Here is a 21,587-nt window from a genome sequence, read left to right on the forward strand (position 1 = left end):
TAATACATTTATTAATACTCGCTTTCACTACCTAAAATAACTCATTAAAGTGTTATTAACAAAAATATAGCAATGAAACAAGAGAAAAAAATAATGAAGAAATGTGGAGTTGTCATGTTGTGATCAACCGGACGAGGCACGAGGCAGGGTGGCTTCCAGGTAGGATCAGCAGACATCACATCGGCCGTGATGATAAGCTCGGCCTCCTTCTCACCTAATATCAGTGGCATCCTTGTCGTTGAGTCATTTATATAAGTTGGGATAAATAATACGAGTTATATAATAAGAGTTGGTTGTATATTATTATTATTATTTTATTTACTAAAGAAAGAGTACGTTTACACATCTCACTGACAAACAATTTTGCAACAATCGGTATAAGACTCAAGCTCTCACAAACCGTAGGAAATAGCTCCAATGGCCTCCTGTACTACCAGAAATTAGGAGTTAAAAATAGATCTGAAAGGGAGGCCAAATTTCATTTGTTAGCAGACCATTACGGATTTTGAGTTTGAAAAGAAAATACTTCCCACCATATTGTTTGTTTTTCTATTCCTGTATTTTTGTAAATAAAAACAAACCTATACTTGAGACGAACCTGGTTTACCAGTCCTTGTGCTCCCATCACCAGAGCTGGACGGCTGTGACAGTTGACTTGTGGAGGGTTTACTCTTTGTCTTTTCATTGGGAGCTGTGGATACTTTTTCTTCTGCGATGTTTGCTTCTGCGGTTTGCACAGCTTTTGGGGGTACTTCATTTAGTACCTTGTCTTCATTATTTTTTATACTTTTCATCCTGAATGGGGGTGATGTCAGTACTGGTGATAATTGTTCTTCAATTTGTACACCAAGTGCGTTTGCCTCTGGACTGTGTACCACAACATCCATATGATGTCTCAATACAGGAGTCAACCTCTCTTCTTTACTTCGTTCACCAAGTGTGTTTGGAATTTGTGCCTGTAACACAACATTCTATTTATATATAAAATCACCTTATTAACACAAAAACCATTGAATACAGCACATTGGATACATCTGTGAATTATTTATAGATTCATTATATGAACAGCAAGAATGGTATGTTTATTTTTATCGTTTAGAGCACTGGTCACAATATCAGATAACAGTAAATGTGCTTTTGTCACATATACGCTAAGTAAATCGGAGCAAGGAACAGATTAATGAGATACCATGAACAGTTTCCTGCGCCACACAAACTAACAGTTATGTGATGCTGATGACAGGAGTATATCTCCTCACCGCTCATGCAACACGAGACCTGTTGATTGCATCTCTCACAAATCCGATCTCCGATGATGATAACTATATCTGTTCATTATGTTCAATAAACACATTGATGAAAATACTTCATCAAGGAAGACAACCAAGTAAAGTACTGCATAAAAAAGACATAAGTGTCTGTGAGGAAAGGATTCATCCTTCCACCCGTCTGTACACCAATTCTTGATAGAATTTCCTAGAGAATTGAAACTTGTATACAACGTCCTAAGAAGAGCCTTATTGACTTCAGGGTACAAAAGTAAATGTGCAGTCCATCCGCCTGTGTGCTACCTCTTTGTTACGTTCTGTCGGGTCCTTCAACATTGCGTTGTATCAGTTTACTTATAAAAAAATTTTCCTTAAAATAACTTAAAATTGATAGCTTGTGTGTTTGCAAAGTTGTGAGTTTATCAATTTTAGCATGGATTATGACTATGGTTAATTCCAATTCTAAAAGAAGACTACTGTTATAAATATTTAGAAGCAAAACTAATTATGCATTAAAATATTTGGAAAAAAGAAAGGTACATAATTTGTTGTCTCTAAACATTCACAACAATTTGTTGGTTTGGTCACTTTTTTTAGGGAGGTAGAAGTGTCAGTTTGGAAAATTAACGGAAATTTTAAGAGCATGGTCAGCTAAATATGCTAATTTTGAAGTGATCTCTTGGAACAGCATAGTGGGAATCACGGAAGGCCGTTCCCTCTCCCAAACTCCACAGGGTGAGCTGCTGCGGTGATATGTAGCTAATAGACAATGTTGTCTGTCACCTCATACGTCAAGTACAACAATATGATCATATGTTTCACCAGAAAATCACGAGTATATATATATATATATATATATATATATATATATATATATATATATATATATATATGTGTGTGTGTGTGTGTCTCATCAGCACTCACTTGATTTTCAGCAGCACACGAAGATATAAACCTACAGCACTTAAAAGGTTAAAAATGAACTTTAGGAAAAAAATCCAAATGTTGTCAGTCAAAATATACTTTTTGAGCAACTAAGCTGAAAAGAACACGTTCCTTTTCACCATGTAAAATGAATAGAGTAAATATCAAATGAGTAGTTATTCAAATCTAGTTTGTCAACCTTTTAAATTTAATAATAGTGAGGTGTCCGTAAAGAACTTCCAACAAATCTTGGGGAATATATATAGAGCCTGGGGCGGGTTTCATAGCACTCAATCTACACAAATCATGAAGTACAGGCGAGCTTATCACACACCTCACAGAGAGATATAAAAGCTAACACACAACAAGATCGGAATCGCCAAGTGTTAAATGACAACTCAGTCTGGAATCTTGTGAACTCATTATACCAGTGATAACTGGGATGAGTCCATTACAAATAATGGGGAGTATACTACTTGCCAAAAACAGTACTTAGGCCATTTAAGCTAATTTAGATTGTAGATCCAAAGCATATAATCCCAAAATCATGATAAATTCATTCAAGCACATTCTCTAGAATTCAAGGATATTCAAGGCAAGGATGACTGATACAATTCATGAAAATTCAAATACAGTTCCTGACCTTCTAGACATAGGCTTGTAGACACTGGTCACTGCTGGTAAGAAAAACTACACACATAATACAATAATCTATCTACAACTTTTAAAAGAAATTATTAATATGTCATTGAAAATAAAAATAACTAAGTAGCTGTTGGAATTTATAACAATTTTTAATCACACATTATTGGTATTATTTATTATTATTGGTGGCTTGATTTTGAAACATAAAAATATTTCACATATACTAGATGCACTACCAATCCATGAAGACAATATATTAACCAAAACAAAACCTCTGAATTTATAGAAAATTCGATGTGTACTTATTTACCTGGATTGTATTTTGTTCCTCCGGCATGTCTGGTCTTTCATTACCATCGGAAGGTGCACTTCCAGTGGGGCCCCCATTATATGCCGGGTAGGGCCTTGGCTCGTTTGTGGTTTGAAAGGTGGTTTTGTACTGTTTTCTATAGTATTCGTATAGGAAGTGCCCAGGTTGGGTAAAATTAATATTCGGTCCCGAGCCTGAAATACAAAACATAATTTGCTTTACGATTACTATATCAATGAATCTATTTGTGAACAGTAGTAAATATTAAATTTAGAATCATTCTTATCAATAAACACATGAATGATGAATATGTATATGTTTTGACACAAAAAAGCCAAAAATGAATGTTAACTTTACTAGAGACAAAAGCCAGGTTTATCATGCTGTAGTCAGTATGGCACAAAATAATAGCGGGTTTGAGTATTGGTGAAAAAGGTTATCTTGTAAAATATATGGGTTTCCATGACCATGTTTCCATCATGGTTCCAAATTCCATGATGAAGATATACAGACGGTGAAGATGGAAGGCCTATGCCTACACAGTTTATCTGCTGTTACTCAGAATGTTGTGATTGGATTACTGGGATTTTAAATACCTGCTGATAATTTAGAGAGACCATTTGTATGAGTAGACAACTAAATGAACCATTCAATGTTTCATCTTTGCCCAAAAGTGGGTGTAAATGTTGACCTTCTTACGTTGAAGTCGATAGAGAGAAAGCAAATTTTAATCACCAGTACAGAGCGTGATGACATAAATAATTAATCAGGAAACTGCAGAATCCCACAACAACCTTGTACAGAATCCAGAAAGACTCAGGCCATCGTAGTTATAGCTGCTGTGAATGTCAGCGATTTGCTGATTATTTCTTGTTCACAGTTTCCAGCGTAGTTCCTCAGGGGTCTGCCCTAGACCCGGCGTTATTTCTCTTTTTCATAAATTATTTGCCAAAAATATCTGGTGCTTCAGCAACATTTGGCTGTATACTGATGACACTTCACTGTCTGTGACATATCAAAATTATTCTGAATTTGAGGTAAGGACTTTCACTGAGAGTAGCAAAATTGGCCAATGGTTAGATGTTGACAGTTAATACGTCAAAAACGAATATAATAAATGTCAGCATAAACCACTCAAAAAGCTATTTTCAAAATTGGTACACAATTGGAAATTAACTTATTGACGCATGCGGAAAAAATATTTCATCTAAGTTTCCTGGTTTACACAGCGATAAAACATTACTAACTCAATTGAAATATTGATATATTTTAATAGTGTTAGCTAACCTTCCATCCGGTGTGAACTGGAAAAAAAACAATTACATAACAGTTATGTATGTCTGAGATCTTACATGCCACACTAAAGTTTAGAGGAGGTTGATTAACAATTTCCTTAATTACAATTTCATTGTATTAAGCTTTTATATCATATCAAAATTAAGCTATTTTGTTAAAACCGCTAATATTATAAATAATCTAATATCATAAAATATCTAATATATATCTATATATTTTTATATCTAATATTATATAAAAATATAATGGTATCTGTGTGTGTTTTACTCAATCACTTAAAAACTACTGAACCGGTTGTATTGAAATTTTACATGAACATTCTTAACCCTGGAACTGGCAAACGCCCGATATCGGGCGATTTAGTCGCATCCTAGATGGCAGCACCCGATATCGGGCGTTTTAATAAGTCTTTTATTTCTCAATATTACGTACTTAAAACACGATCAAAGAGTATTGGTATTGATACCAATCGAAAGAGGAAGGTTCAATTTATGTAAATAATACACTAATAAATCATTTATCGTTTCGTTACACGTCCATACGTCTTATAATCTCTGATTGTTTGTTTACATTCTCCCGCGTACCACGCTAGTTGCGCGCGCAGCGATGAGTCAACTGGTTCATTCGGCTATTGTTATTTCGTCAGCTGCATGGTGTCCTGTCTCTTTTATTGTTTGTTTGAGTTCTTTGTAATGATGGTTGTGTTTATTACACAATAATAGTAAGTTTTTTGTGCGTGTTTACGTAATGGATCGTAATTTCCGCGATCGTTCAAGTGACATTCGAGAACTAGTTGTACATTGATACCAATCGAAAGAGGAAGGTTCAATTTTATGTAAATAATACACTAATAAATAATTTTATCGTTTTGTTACACGTCCATTCGTTTTGTAATCTCTAAACTGTTTGTTTACATTCTCCTGCATACCGCGCTAGTTGCGCGCGCAGCGATGAGTCAACTGGTTCATTCGGCTATTGTTATTTCGTCACCTGCATGGTGTTTTTTCTGGCTTATTGTTTGTTTGAGGTCGTTGTAATGATTGTGTATATTACACAACAATAGTAAGTTTTTTGTGCGTGTTTACATAATGGATCGTAATTTCCGCGATCGTTCAAGTGACATTCGAGAACTAGTTGTACATGAAATAAGCAACGATGAGGATTCCGATTTAGACATTCAATCAGAACATAATTTAAAAAATATATAATAAAAAATAAAAAAATAGAAAATTAATATAAACTAATAGTTACAAGATTGTACAAATCCAAGTGAGCTTTGAAGTTCTTACTTTTGTTGGTAAGTAGCACTTTCGAATGTCAGTGTATGATTTTTGTATCGTTTACCACATGTAAAAATAAATACCTTATAAACTATGTGTTGTTTTATTTTTACTCAGAATTAAATGCTCTTCCTTTTGTATATTTTGGATTTTGCGTATCACTAACAACAACAATTTTACAAATCAAAAACTTTGAACTAACTTTTCTTTTTTCTAAAAAAACATTTTTTTCCCGAAGAGGTACAGTAAAGGTATTTTTTTGTTTTAATTATATTATGTGAAAAATGTTCCTTGAACAATGCTGAATAAAGAAATATATAATAAGTTATAGGTACTTTATAGTAAACATGTAATAATAAAATAAATATAAGGCAATGTATGAAGTACTAAAACACTCTGCCACTGAGAGAAATATGACCGCCAGTTCCAGGGTTAAGGTTCTTGATTAACGTAAAGGCCTATTCCTATTTCGAAAATCCAACTACGCTTCTCTGGTCTAAAGTTGCAAACTAATTGAAAGAGTCGGTTAAATGTAATTTTTCTGTGTAAACATTGTTTTATGACAGCACAACCATACGTTTACATAATTTAACACAGAGTGCTGACCATGAACGATGTGGTTATCCATAGATTGCTAGCTATTTTTATTAATTTTTATTCCTTTTTTTAAATCATAACTTAGAACCTAGTTAAGTTATAAAAAACATACTTAAATTGTTAAAATCCATGAGTTAAAATCCTCTTTATTGTGATGTAGAACTTAATGTTTATTTTTTAACTCATTGCTACACTATATTACAATTTACAGAATCAAATTAAAAAATAGACAAAATATATACATCAACTCGTACTATTACTATCAAATTAAAATTTTTAATCCTAATAAAAACGTACCCACCATATTTTTTATTACATCTGAACAATATATAACACATTTCTCTAATGAGAAGAAATTAGTTCTTCACGCAGAAACTATATATGAGTTTTAAAACAGAAACATGTTTTTACTGGAAAAAACTTAAGCATTCAATATGAAACTAATCAAGACTTACCACCAAGTGCGAACAACAGGGCCGATGGTTCTCGGTTTAATCGGTGTGCATATTTCACCATGCCAGATATGAGCCTCTTGGCTTTATTATCCGACGGAATTAAATGAGGAGGCTGGAAAAAAGTTTACAGGAATTAAACTAAATTTAAATTAATGTAGAACCTTGCTAAAGCCTGAGTAATTTGATGCTCCAGTTGGTTTAATCACGGAACATAAATTGGTTTTGCACCAGAACAATCATTGGTGTACTATAACAAAGATTACAGTTGTCACCAAGTAAACAGACCTAAGGTTTCTTTTTTGTCAAATTGTAACATTATTCAGATATCAGACGAGACATCGGTATACAAAATTTTCCAGATACACAAGTAAAAATACAATACCAACACAAGATTAACCCTTTGAGTGCCGCAGCGTTTTGCTATATGGCATGCATAAAATGCCGAGCGAAAATGCCTGGTTCTGCAAGGGTCTGGTTAAAAATTCATAACAAATTTATTTATTGGTACAATGTCTTGGGTTTTTGTTTTTGTTTAGATAAATATATTTTCTTTATACATATAATACATTGATCACTTATTTAACGTTTTTATAGAAATAAAAAACATAATTAACAAAAACTTTATTAGCAAAAACATTTAGTTTTTTATTTTGACACAACTTAGTATTATTGAAATATTGTATTTTTTCACTTTTAGTTATTCTATCTTATATTCCATTTAATTCTTTACAAAAAGACATATAAACATTTTTTTTATACTTATAAATAATGTTTGGAAAATAAATATGAAAATATGAACCATTACAAAACTAGAAATTTTCTATCTTAACCTAACACTCTGTGTATTGTCTACACTGATAAATACTTAAATCTAATGCCTGCAATACTAGGTCTTCATTGTCAGCAATGTTTTTACGACTCATTGTTTATAAATATCACTGAACAAACATAAAAACTATACAAACATATTTAGTAAAGTACTAGATGCTTACGATCGCCGTAACTCACGGCCGTCATTGTTCTACTTACACACAGACTAGAACAACATACACAAACGAAATAATTTGAAGATACTAACACTACGAACCCATTTACACTTAAAACTTTCAATATCATTTGTGAAATAAACAGGCGAAACCAAAACACGTGACGGCTCGTCCGCGTAGCGGCCGACGCGACTGACGCGCTCATTTTACAACCGCCGTAAAAATCAGAATCTAACCAAAATGCAAAAAAACCTACTTCAAAAGTTACGTTGAAGCCTTTGGAATGCGTATGTATAGTCATTGAGCCAATTTAGATAAATACTATATCAAATATAAGCGTTACTGCAGAAGTCGCTAACAGCGATTCTGGCATTTCTTGCATATAATGCGGGATCGCTGACAGCGATGCTCCGGCACTCAAAGGGTTAATATAGTGTACCAAAGCTAACAAGGTATACATTATAGTCAACATACCACAACTGTTGAGAGATTCTATATTAAATCATGTATGATATTCATTTATAATTGTATAAAGATTAACACTTGATCCTGTGTAAGGTTAGAAGTTTAAGACTGCCACAATTTTTTAGGACACAAAATAAATCACTCACAAATATAGCTTGGACCAAGTATCATATTGTCATAGTTGGTTTATGTTTTCGGAATAATAAAACCTCGTACCAATATTCACTTCGATACACTTGTTTCCGTTTGCACTGCTTGCGGGTTAACATAGCAACAGTTCCTTCTGTTAATTGTATGAATAGTAATAAAACCTCTTTCTCTTTTGTTGCTCTTATTGTAGTATAAACATATAATAGTATTTTTTTTAAGTCAAACAAAACCATAAGCACATGACAATTAATAGCACTGCCTCTGGTTAAGTGTGGCTTCTTACCCCTAGCCTTGCCAGGAAAATAAAGAAAGTCTCTACTTTTCTTTACTTTTACTTTACTGTTACACTAAACCTTATTACCGTTTCTTGCTGTACTGTATGTTTTTTGATTTATTCGAAAATTATTAATGAAACAGACGTTGATATTTTAAGTAGTATTTAGGAATCTTATCAGATAAGAACAAATAGTTGAATGTAAGGAAACGAACTATATAAGATATCCATATTTTTATTTTCGGCCATTTCTTAATCCTGGTTATGAAATAGTCCAAATTTTGATGTAATTCTCGTGGAATAATCAAAGTATTTGTTTCTATTTCTCTTTCTCCGAGGGAGTTATTTTAAGAAGTTAGAAAAGTTTAAAATGTATTCCAACAAAAAACTTATTGCGCCACATAGTTCTTGTAGTGACTGAAGATGGGTAAAATGTTTTGGAAATTTTATTGCGTCCAAAATGTTTGAACACAGCATTAACTGCAACACGATGATAGCCGTGACAATGATCACATTCCTGAGAACTAAGATAGTTTATTATAGCTATTTTTGTTTGAAGATTTTGTAAATGTCAAATTAAATTATAAAAGTACTATATAGTTTTACAACTGATATCACATAATACTCAGGTATACACTAAATAATCCTACAATACTTAAAGCATACATTAAAAATCAGTGAACAGATGCTTTACAAAAAATTGTGTCGATACTATTTTTAGTCAATATACAAAGTAAAAAAGTTGAAATCATCTGATAATTGTAGTCCAAGGTTCCCTGGCTACCATGTATAACTGTAACCAACAAATGTAGTTGGAAAACAAGTGTGAAGTATAGAAATGCCGACAATAATGGAGCGTTCCCATGGCACTTCACAAAAATAACAGCACCAACACATGTTGTGCCTGCTGGAAAATTAAATGTATTTAATTTACGTTCCTACAAAATTTCTTTTAAAAGGTACTACAGATTTTAAAATTTGAAGCAATTATTACTTTCCACTTCCTCTTCTTTCTTTCGGTGGGAGGGGGTGGTCCAGGGGAACTAGTTGACGTGGTAAATAAATGGTCTGGGGGAGCCTGTAAACGTGGGGATTTATCCGCCCACACCAAAGGATTTTCTTCAGTTGTCCACTCTGCCATAGAGCGACCTTCCTCTGAAGAACTATCCAGTGATGACTGTACAGGCTCTTCTCGAGGCTGCTCCGCTGCTTCTTGCACGGTCCGGATGTTTTTCACCAGAGCATTATAAGCGCAGTCCGAAGACGGCTTATATGGGATGCTTGGAATACTTGGCGCCTGAAACAATCCGTAATTGTATTGTAAATTAAACAAAAGAGATAGGCTAATTCAATATATTCTTCGATTCAAACATTCATTTCAAAATTGTTCTTTCAACATGTTACCAGGCTTTTACCAGGTCGAGATGTTTTTGAAATCTTGTTAATTATACTATTTCGGTAATTACATCCAGAACAATCAATTATCATCCTAATGATCAATGATTTGTCCAATTTGGACCAACTCTACTGCAAGTTAAACGACACCTTGACCTTCAAAGTCACTTTATAAAGTATTGAAAGAATTAACTCTGTCATCACTATATTTATACAATGCATATAAGCCACAAAGAAGAACTTCAGTAGAGATCGATAAAAATTCATGTGTCCGAAAACCCTGAGTACTGACAATTGGAGGCTGTATTCCTAGAGCAATTGACCGAGTTCTCTCTCCTTCAATAACTTCACGCATCATTAAAAATGACTAGGCAAGCAAACGAGATTTGTTTACATAGGACGGCGGCCAATAAACGCAGAGGGTCTTGGCTGTTCCAGTGTTTGCAACAATTACGTTAGGCGATAGCTTGGTCAGGGTCGAGCAAGAATAACTAGTTGAAGCATGGTCTTTCAAAATTGTTCTCTGCATCTTTAAACTCAACAGCCAAAACACCTTCAACAATAAAGTAAACTGATCCCCAATAAAAATATTTCACCAAAATATTCAGCACCTAGCATCGAGAATTGAATCATTAGAGGCAAAGATAGACGAATTAAATCCAGAAATTTTAATTTTAACAGAGTATGATATGAAGAAAGAGGGTATCCCGACTTAATGTTAATAACTATCAAATCAATGCTTTTTACTCAAGAAAACATTCATCAAAAGGGGGTGTATTGATACGTGTGAGGTCAATGTTGAGTGGAAGCAGATGGTATTGCTTACATCATTATTAGCTGAATTAGAGGAGGAAATGCAATTTGAGTTTTGTTGTTCCAGCTTTGTAAAGAACAATTTTAAGTTTCTAGTTGTGGGAATCTATAGATCCCCTAGTTCAGATGTACATATTTTTTTGGATAAGTTAAGTACAATAGTTGATTTTTTTAGCAATAAACATATTCATATAATAATTGGTGGGGATGTAAACATCGATGTTTAAAAAAATGACAATAAACACAAATTACTAAAATATTCTCTAAAAAGCCTTTTTTTTGCGTTGACAATGTATATTACATTGTATTGCAATAGTCAATAATACCAATTTTTTATGGTATTTATCTTAAAAACTAAATCCATTCACTCGACTTTCCATACAGTTGCACGCAGGCACACATTCATACACATACAAAAAAAAAAAACAAAATTCATAATTCGTGGGATCAACCCCCAGGATTGCAACACCGCCACGAATATCAATCCCAAGTGTGCTCCAAGAACTCGCCAACTGTGTAAAAAGCACAAGACACCAGGTAGTGTTTTAATTGGGTTTTAAATTTTTTTGGATTTGTTTCTAAATTTAGTGTTTAAGGGAGATTGTTAATGAATTTGATCCCAGCTTGAGAAGGGAGGCGTTCAAATGCTGCTATTCTATGCTGTCGGGCTCGAAAGCGCCCCCGAGCTCTTGTCTCGTATCTGTGTATATCACTGCCCTGCGTCAATATACACTGAAATCGACAGTAAAATGAAGACTCTAAAATATACAAGCTGGGTAGAGTTAGCAAGTTGAGCTCCCTGAAGGCACTTCTACATGACTCTCTGTTGTTCAATTTTGCGATGATTCGAACAGCTTTTTTTTTGCAGTCTGAATACTCTTTCCAAGTTTGATATGGCACAACTGCCCCACAGAGAAATTCCGTACGACAGGTATGGAAATATTAATCCATAGTAAGCCATCATTAAGACATCAGACGTACAAAACTTTGATAAATTTTGAATGCAGAGAATCAGCCCGGAAACAGAGTCGTGTCATCTGCATATTGAATGATTTTCCCATATAAGGCTGACGCATGGATATTATTCACATAAATCAAGAAAAGGACAGGACCCAAGATTGATCCCTGTGGGACTCCTTGGTATATTCTAATACTACTTGATACTGCATTCTGGACCTGAACACGTTGACTTCTACTGCTCAAGTATGAGTGGAGCCACTGGTGTGCTGTCCCTCGTACACCACAGCCTTCCAGCTTGTGTAGCAATATACCATGATTAACAGTGTCAAACGCTTTTGAGAGATCAAGAAAGACACTGAGCGTTCTTTGATGTGTCTCAAAGCCTTCCACAATAAATTCTACAAGTTGTGTGATTGCTCCAAAAGTTGATTTTCCTGGTCTGAAACCAAATTGTTGATCAGACAAAACGTTGTGTTTGTCAAGAAAATTAAGAAATCGGTCCAGGAACAGTTTTTCAAAAATTTGGCTAAAAACAGGTAAAATTGAAATTGGTTGATAGTTATCCGCTATCTTTGGATCGCCTTTTTTGAAAACAGGTACGACTTTTGCCAATTGGGAGTGCGGATGGGAATGTGCCAGTTTCGGAAGAAACATTTATGATTTTTGTCAATGTGCTTAATATGTGCTGATAACATTGTTTTATAAGCCACATTGATATGCCATTTATGTCATTGGAAGTTTTAGCTGAAAAACTTCTTACAATACGTCCCACTTCGTCCTCACACACAGGAGCCAGAACCATAGATGAAGCAGGGGTATGTGTGGTGACTGTATCCAATTCCAATTCACGGCCAGCATCAAGAGAACTAGCCACTGAGGAGAAGAATTTATTAAATTCCAAAGCTATTTTTTATTATGTTCCAGGCTGTCTTAGAAAAGTTAGATGACTGTTTTAGTTTATTGTTTATTTCGTATGATTTTGCAGCAATTATTACTTTTTTATAAATTCTTTTGTAATTTCTATAGAAGGATTTGAATCTATAATCATTAGTGTCCCTGAATATTTCATTATAGAATTTTAGTTTATTTCTAGAAATCAGAATTCCAGGTGTTATCCAAGAATTCTTCTGAACTTTACCTTTTGTTTTTATTTTCCTAAGGGGACAGCAAACATTTAAGTGGAACATGAAACAACTGTTGAAGGAGTCGAATATTGTGTCTGCAGAAGTAAAAGAATCTAAAAAAAATCCAATTTTCATCTGCCAGACATTTACAAGATATATTATATATTTTCATTTACAAGATATATTAAGTTGATTTTCCAACAAGGGTAACTAATTGTTCAAAATCAGCCAAAAACAATTCTTTCATAAAAAACGTCGAACAATATTACTTGTTAGTTGAAAGAATTATATCCTGCTTGTCAGATCACGATGGTCAACTATTGCAGTTAATATCAGACTTTCATTAAAATGGAATATTTTGATAGAAAAATAACTAAATCATTTAACATACAAAAGACTGTGTGGAATATAATAAACTCCGAAGTAGGGGAAAAAATATTCTCAAAATACCATTTTAAATGAAGGGGTTACTAAATTTACAGATCCTAAAGTAGTCTCTAATATGTTTAACAACTACTTTGTAAATATAGTTAAGGATTTAGAACTTGGGAGGACTTTATAAGCACTCAATAAGCATGTTAATTTTAAAAAATCATTCATTTGAGCACCAACTGTTAAAACTATCTTTTAAACTGTAATGTGTAAATATAGAAGAGGTAGAAAAAGTAATCCATTATTTAAAAAATAAAAACTCTAGTGGATATGATGATATTACAGTGATCAAAGGGGTTAAAGAACGCATTAGCAAAATTTTATGTCATTTGATAAACTGATCGTTTATGAAAGGTGTATTTCCTTCACATCTAAAAATATCTACAATTATACCAACCCACAAAAAAGACAAAGTGAAGAATGTTCCAAATTGACCTGTAGCTGTACTTCCTTCCATATCAAAAATGTATGGAAAACTTGTATGTTTACAACTAACATCATACCTGGAACAGTCCAGTTTATTAGATGACTCTCAACATGGGTTTAGAACAGGCAGATCCGTTTTAAGCGCTGCCATGTCTTTCATAGAGTCAATAATTCAATCAGTAGATAAAGGAGAATATACAACAGGTATATTTAGGAACTTATCAAAAGCATTTGATGATGTGAAATAAGCCATTTTAATAGAGAAACTCAGCACCCTTGGAATATAAAAAAAAACTCACTGGATTAGTTTAATTCATTTTTAAATGACATGTATCAGTACGTAAAAACAAGTTCTTAAACTACCAACAATAGACAATAAAAATATCCTCTAACTTAGAACTGTAAAGTTTGGTGTACCACAAAGGTCAATATTGGGCCTTTTACTTTTTTTATGTTATTTGAAAGATATAAATAATGCATTAACATGTAAAATAACAGCAAGCTCTGTCTATATGCTGACGACTCTAATCTAAAAATAACATCCAATACGCTACAACATAATGAAATGCTTTCTTATATTAAATTAGAAAATATAAGGAAATTTTTGAAAAGCCACAAATTAATACTAAATCTGGAGAAAACAAGTTTTGTCTCATTCAAAACCCCATGAAATAACAGGATTCAGGACCTACCGATCACTCTAAATTCACAAAATATAGAAAAGAAAATTAGCACAAGCTTTCTTGGGCTGACAATAGATCAACGTCTGAGTTGGAATGAGCACACAAGCAAACTTTTAGCAAAAATTAACTCTGGTATTTACACATTAAAAAAATGTCATTTCTCTGCAACATCAAAACTTTAAGCCACATATATTTTTTAGATTCATTCTCATATATCCTTTGGAATCTGTTTTTTTGGTTCCACTAAAAAAGGACTTTAGACAGTATTTTAGTACAACAAGAGAAACCAATAAAAATAATGTTCAAATGAAATAAAAGTGACTCGGCTAGAGAACATTTTGCCAGACTTAAAATACTTACAATCTGTAGGCAGTATATTTTTGATACCATTATTCTCACAAGAAATAAAGTTATAAATCCTAATTCTGATTTTGCTCATCCTTACAACACGAGAAATAAAAATATATAATTACATATCATCATAAATTTAAATGTTTTGAAAAAACCAACATACATGGGTATGAAATTTTAAAAATATATCCCAGATGTAATAAAATGTGAAAATAATCTGAATAAATTCATAAAAATACTGAAAGACTACCTTACAGGTGCAACACTATACTCACTGGATGATTTCTTACACCTCAAAAATCCAAAATAAATACTAGTTGTTAACATTAGACAATAACACTACATAAAAAGTTCATGTTCAATGTTATGTAAAATAAACCAATAATTGTAATTTAAATTTTTAAAATAGTATTGTAAGGGCTTTGTAAAAAAATTGTAATAAAAAAATATATAACAAGATGTATATAATTTTAAGATTAACTAAGAATTAGACAATGACGCTATTCAATTGTACATTATGTATGTGTATATATATATATATATATATATTTATTTGTTTATTTAAATTTTAACTGGCTGAGGTGTGACATTTAGACTGTAGTAGATCTTGGAAGCAATAAACGTCTTTGGAGTTGGTAGTTTGATTGTAGACCACGTTGAATGCCGTGAAGGTAAAAAAAGACGGCATCAAGTTAGCATTAGCTACAGTAGAAGTATTCCTAAAGGCAGTGTTGTCACGTAAACAGTAGTGCTAGTTCGTTGGGAAATCCCAGAAGTGTGTGTCCGATATTCCCATGCAGATATGGTTGCAAAATGAATCTTTGGCAGTCTATTTCGGTACTTGTTCATCAGGAAGTATATGGCTCCATTGTGTATGCGCTTGACGTTGAACATTCCCAAACGCTTGCAGTTTTTTAGCTTACATTGGTGGACTTGTGCTGCCCGATTGGCCTTTTCATGAAATTGCTAATGAACAAGCAGAAAACCTTCGCTGTGAAATCACTCTGAACAACTTGAAAATGGTCAGTGACGATGAAAATGTCCTTAAGATTATTATTACAGGTGATGAATCATGGGTTTGCGGTTACAATCCTAAAACTAAACAACATTCTTCACAGAGGAAGATCCACAGTTGAAAAACGCAAGTCAAAGTTGGAGCCATTTAAAATCAACACTGATTTGTTTTCAATTGTGATGTTGCTGTGCACTACTATCTACTACAAAAAGCCAGACGATCAACAAAGAATGTTACATTGCAGTTTTGAAAAGATTGTGTTTAATGTTGTAAGAAGAAAACGATCGCGTTTCTGGATAATTGGTGAATGACTTCTTCATTCACCATGATAACATCCCTAATCCCTTATTGCATCAGTCACAGATTTATTTTTTTTAACATTACAATCTTAACATTACCATTCCTTCCAAAAAAAAAAAAAAAAAAAAAAAAACAAACTTAAATTTTCTGGTTCCACTATTTGATTTGTGTTCCTGACCCAAAGCAAAATGGCAGAACTAGGCTCATTCTGCTGAAACACCGCCTACAACGATGTCCTCTACATAATATCTTGTATTTTATGAACACTACGAGAAGTTTGAACAACCTAAATTAGGCTAATACTCACCGCTTCTACTGTTGAGACTAAGCTTGGATGCAAGTAGTGTTCTTGATCCAAGTCATTTGCTGTAAGAAAAACATACTTATATTACGTATGAATCCCATAAAAAAACAATAATACATTGTTTTAATTAAACAGTTACCTAAAGAAATTTTAAAATATCTGAACATGAAATATACTAATAATATTAACATTATTTAGTACAAATAAACTGTCTCAACTGTTAATGAGGGACAATAAAGGTGCTACAAAACTATTCAGTCTAGAATATATATCGTAAAAATTTAATAAAAGTATAAAAAACCTTACCTGCTGTTGTGCTTGAAGAACTTGGTATATGATATCGACCAGATTTGATGCTGGACAATACAAACTGGTAATAGGGGTACAATGGATTGTCCACACGGAGGAAGTTCAATTTTTCATTTTTTGCTTGTCTCGTCTTTATAACTATTTCGACTTGAGACCCATGTACAGCCACATGAGCAGCAGTCTTCTCAATGATTTGGTTTTTCCGAACTGTTCTCGGCTGTCAATTACACATTAAATCATTATTAAACAAAATAAACATAACAGGAAAAAATATAATAAACAATTTTTACACACACATTTTACCTAACACTTTCACTTAAATGATTTTTACACAATTTACTTATTAATTTTATAACGATTTTTTCTCAAAATGCTTCATAATTGTTGTAACGATTTTGCCCTTTTAACTTTCTCCACCAACATGCATAGACAAGTAAGTAAAGCGGATATACTACGGTTTTCAATGGATATACAAATTTTTGTATCCTTAAATTTAAAAAAAATGGTTATTTGTAAATGTCCATCCCTACATGTGCTTGTAACTATCATAATGCAGTAGAACAATATTCATTTTTTAAAGATTTTTAGCCAAAATAATATAGGTTTGATACTAACGACAATTATAAAAGAACAATAAAAAGACACAAACTGCATACCTGTAAAACATCTAGTTTAAAAGTGTAAAAAATACAATTTTAGTTTAGAGTAGAACATTATTGAATCTTTCATAGAAATCATGCGAATGGTGTAACAATGATGAAATATAGAATATAAGTCTATATAATTTATGTCCAGAGAACCTTTAGATTTATTACGTTTAAATTTTGTCGTTTTTTAGATTTAATAGATCATAATTACAAAACACATCAACTTGTAATAAAGACTATGAGACAAAATTCCTTCTTGTATACAAATTCAAATTGTACATAAGGAATTGTTTACACTTTATAATAACTAAATTTACACATCAGTAGCATTGTCTTCTTCTTCTTCTAAAGGGTGGCCTATTTTAAAGCACTGAAACCTCGAGGACCTTTTGCGCACCCCGGGATCGTACAGTGAAGCCTATCAGTTTATAATTTCAGCAGTCCCACAGCAAATATTAGCATAAAGCATAAGTAAAGTATATGACTATTCTAGAGTTAATCTATCATCATTCCATTCTCTACGCATTCATTTTCTAGTCATTATACCCAATAAGTAAAATCTCATGAGGAAAGAGGAAAAAATCAAACTATACAAATAAAAAAAAAAAAAAAATTCTGATGTTGGAACTACAATTACCAGTGTAAAAAAAACTAAATCCATAGACTCTTGCGATAAAAAGTTTAAGAGCCATAATAGCGTACAATTCATATTAAAATTTACAGATGTAAAGGTGTTTGCTCATAAACTACTTAGGAAACGGTCTGATTGGAAATTGTAATTTTTAGACTTTAACCCTTTGAGTGCCAAGACCATATATTGAGTTATGGAACTTTTTGCAACATATGTTATATTCAGGGGTATGTCTAAAAATGCCAGACCCGGAAATCCCAGTTGTGTAGCAACTTAGTAAAACATTTTTTTAACAGGATTATTTCCATAGAAACTTATCATGCTGTAGATCAAAATGCTTGGTTTTAATTGGGCTATACTTTTATTAGTAAATTTTCTTACAGTTTATTTCTTATATATATATATATTTTTAACACAAAACAAAAAAGTTTTCTTTTTTAACATTTTTTTAAAGTTTTATTGCAGTTTTTACAAATAAAAAAAAACATTTTTACTATGGAAAACACTTTCTTTTCTAAGGGAATATTACTAATAAAAAATGTGCAAAATTTCATAGTGTTATGTTCAAAACCGGGACAAAAAAAAAATTTTTTTTAGACCAAAACAGTTTGGAAAAAATACACACATAGCCTCATCATATACATTTGTGTGTGGTCTAAAAGAAAACTTATAAAATTTACTCACCACATACAGTATTTCTTATGCTCAAGAATGAAAGAATGAAATTTCAGTTCAAAATCTTCACTAAATGTTTATATACAATTATTTATATACACTATTCACAACAGTTTGTCTTCACTTCACTTGCATTTGTGCTTTGGGAAGCAGGTGCCATGACAGCCTTCCCCACAGTTTGTGCAAACTGTTCTAGACCTCTTCCTTCCTGTTTTGAAATCAGGCCCCCTCATTGTACATACAAAACAAGTCTTTTCTTTTTTTCCGGGCAATTTTTCTAATCCAATTTTTCTTTTGTCACCCTCTACGTTTACAGTTTTACCTTGCTGTGATACCCATTCATCAGAAATACTTTCAATGATTTGCACAGTATACTGGTATCTAGAAAGAGGTTTCCTGTTGTTTTGGACACAATTTTCCCTATATATAATGTAGGAATTTATTACCATTCTTGCAAAAAGATTAAAAACAACCTTTTTCCAATACTTAACTGTTCGTCTTTCGTCAAGGTAAGAATAGAGCATCATGTCGAATGTGTCTATCCCACCCATGTGCTTATTGTAATCTAGTATGATGGATGGTTTGTTTTCAACTGTTACCCTGCCATGCCTCCTTTTGGTATGTACAATATCTTTTATCTCAGCTTTTGAGGACAGCAAAACAACTGGTTTTTTTTGTGATGCTTGTTGTCTATAGGCCAGTGTCACTATGTTTCCTTGATGGTAGTACTTCTTCTGGCCAACTTGAAACTTTTCTTTGATTCCATCAGGCAAGCCTTTTTTATTCTTCCTTACTGTGCCAGTAAAAAAGGTTTTTTCCTCATACAATTTTTTGACCAGCGGAATACTAGAAAAAAAATTGTCTGTAAAAACATGAAACCCTTTCTGTAAATAATTACAAGCACGAAGAAGAGAAGTGACAACCGAATAGCCAAGACCATATTTTTTTACCTCATCAGATGGAGATGTGTTCTTCTTACCCTGATAGCAAAATAAGCTCATGCAGTAATTAGATACAGAGTCACACAACACCCATAACTTTATTCCCCACCTATGGTGGTGCTTATTGGGGAGGTATTGTGTGATTCCGGTTTGACTTTTCGTCCCAATTAGAGATTCGTCGACTGACAACTGTTCATGGGCTGTATAAAAGAATTTAAATAGCCTATTACAGTGCTCAATTAAGGGTTTGAACTTTTGAGTGGGGTCGTAACCTGGTTGGTTGGCTTTAGGTAGTTTTTCATTGTCAACAATGTGAAAGAAACTAAGCAAAATTTGAAATCTATTTCGTCGTGTGAACATCTTACTAAACCATGGAGTTGCTTGTGAGTCACTAGTTGACCAATAAGAGGGGATAGTTGGTTTCCTAATCAGGCCCATATTTAAAACAGCAGCAATAAAAGCCTTCATTTCCAAAATGTTCACGGGGATCCAGCTGTGCCTACGACTACCAGGTGAGTCATTGTCTGCAAAAGACGAAATTGTCTGGTTAGCATACCTGTTGGTTTCAACCACAAACATAGTCAAAAGTGTTTCTGTAAAAAATAGTGTAAAATAGTCAATGGGCTTAGAGTCAACAGGTGGGCAATGTCTAGGTCCTGGAGATTCAACATAAGAAAAATCATGAGTGAAGTTACTGCGGCTCTCTTCGTTTATACTAAGCCAAATATCATTGTCTGTAGGCCCGTCGGCATCATCACCCGATTCAGAGGAACTGGATAACACACTCCTATCAATGATTCTACTTACGTTAGGTCTAGGCCTAACCTGTGTTCCTGACGTACTAGGCCTAGGTCTAGAAACATCAAAGTCACTCTCTGAGGATTGACCTCTATGTACATTTTTTTGTGGCTCATACAATGGATCAGCATCACTATCATCACTAAATAAATCACTAAGATCGTCTTCTGAGGTTAGTAAATTACCATCAGATACATCACCATCAAGTTCTCTGTCCACCTCACTTGATCTAAGGTTCTCAGGATCCATTATTCAGCCATTTGAAAACTACTTAAGTGTTTTACACACTAATAATAAACACTACACGCACAATTCAAACGATTGTAGCACAAAACGTAATAATTACGCTATTAGAATTCAAGCAACAATGTTTCAAAAGAAACAACACACTAGCACGCGGTTCTGCATTCGTCGTCTGCCACGCTAGTCAGCTGTCGGCAGCGCTGTGATGGCCATTGTTTTTTTTTTTTTAGATTCTCTTCTGGATTGGATTTTTTTTTCCAAACACCACAGAAAATTAAAGGCATATTATTGGAAATACAATTTATTACGTAGAAACATAAAAATACCGAAAAATATAAACAAAGGATCTTAAAATAATTGGTGGCGAAGATTCGTCACCATGGCATTTCTCGCATATACAACTGGTGGCGAAAAGTCGTCACCGTGGCATTTCTCGCATTTATCATTGGTGACGAAATTTCGTCACCGTGGCACTCAAAGGGTTAACATTTATTGTTTACCCATTGGGGAACCATCACAAGCGTTGCTCGTTGCTGCAGAGCACGAGTGGCACTCAATGTAGGTTACTCTTTCTATACGTTAAGGATCTCGCATTTTTTATTACATTGCAGTTACATGCCCTATTATCCTTACAAGTTATAATATAGTTCTGTTTAGTTTGTAATGTTGCAACACTAGAAATACAACAAATACCTTATTTAGTAATTGTACACATTTTATCATTTCAATGTTCAGCTTGTAATCTGTACATCATATTCTCACCGTTTAGTGTTTATAGATGTTGAATGTGTATTACTTTTAGTTTGTCTACTGCTTAACCCTTTCAGTGCCACTGACATTTCCCCAAGTCGTATTCACAGTTTTGCAAGCGTCTGGGGGGAAAATTAGTG

General features: G+C 33.3%; 1 protein-coding gene across 4 annotated transcripts in view; it reads right to left on the reverse strand.

Moving 5' to 3' along the window:
- Positions 1 to 21,587, reverse strand: part of LOC124369914 (splicing factor, suppressor of white-apricot homolog) — a 104,866-nt gene that overhangs the window by 63,635 nt on the left and 19,644 nt on the right. For all 4 annotated transcript variants that reach the window (XM_046828094.1, XM_046828092.1, XM_046828091.1 and 1 more), the window contains exons 4-9: positions 16,760 to 16,979; positions 16,457 to 16,515; positions 9,645 to 9,947; positions 6,776 to 6,887; positions 3,148 to 3,341; positions 599 to 956 (exon numbers count right to left, since the gene is read on the reverse strand). In XM_046828094.1, coding sequence (XP_046684050.1) covers positions 599 to 956; positions 3,148 to 3,341; positions 6,776 to 6,887; positions 9,645 to 9,947; positions 16,457 to 16,515; positions 16,760 to 16,979 — 1,246 coding nt within the window. The remainder of the gene's footprint in view (positions 1 to 598; positions 957 to 3,147; positions 3,342 to 6,775; positions 6,888 to 9,644; positions 9,948 to 16,456; positions 16,516 to 16,759; positions 16,980 to 21,587) is intronic.

This window comes from Homalodisca vitripennis, chromosome X, assembly GCF_021130785.1.
Source record: "Homalodisca vitripennis isolate AUS2020 chromosome X, UT_GWSS_2.1, whole genome shotgun sequence".
NCBI lineage: Eukaryota > Metazoa > Arthropoda > Insecta > Hemiptera > Cicadellidae > Homalodisca > Homalodisca vitripennis.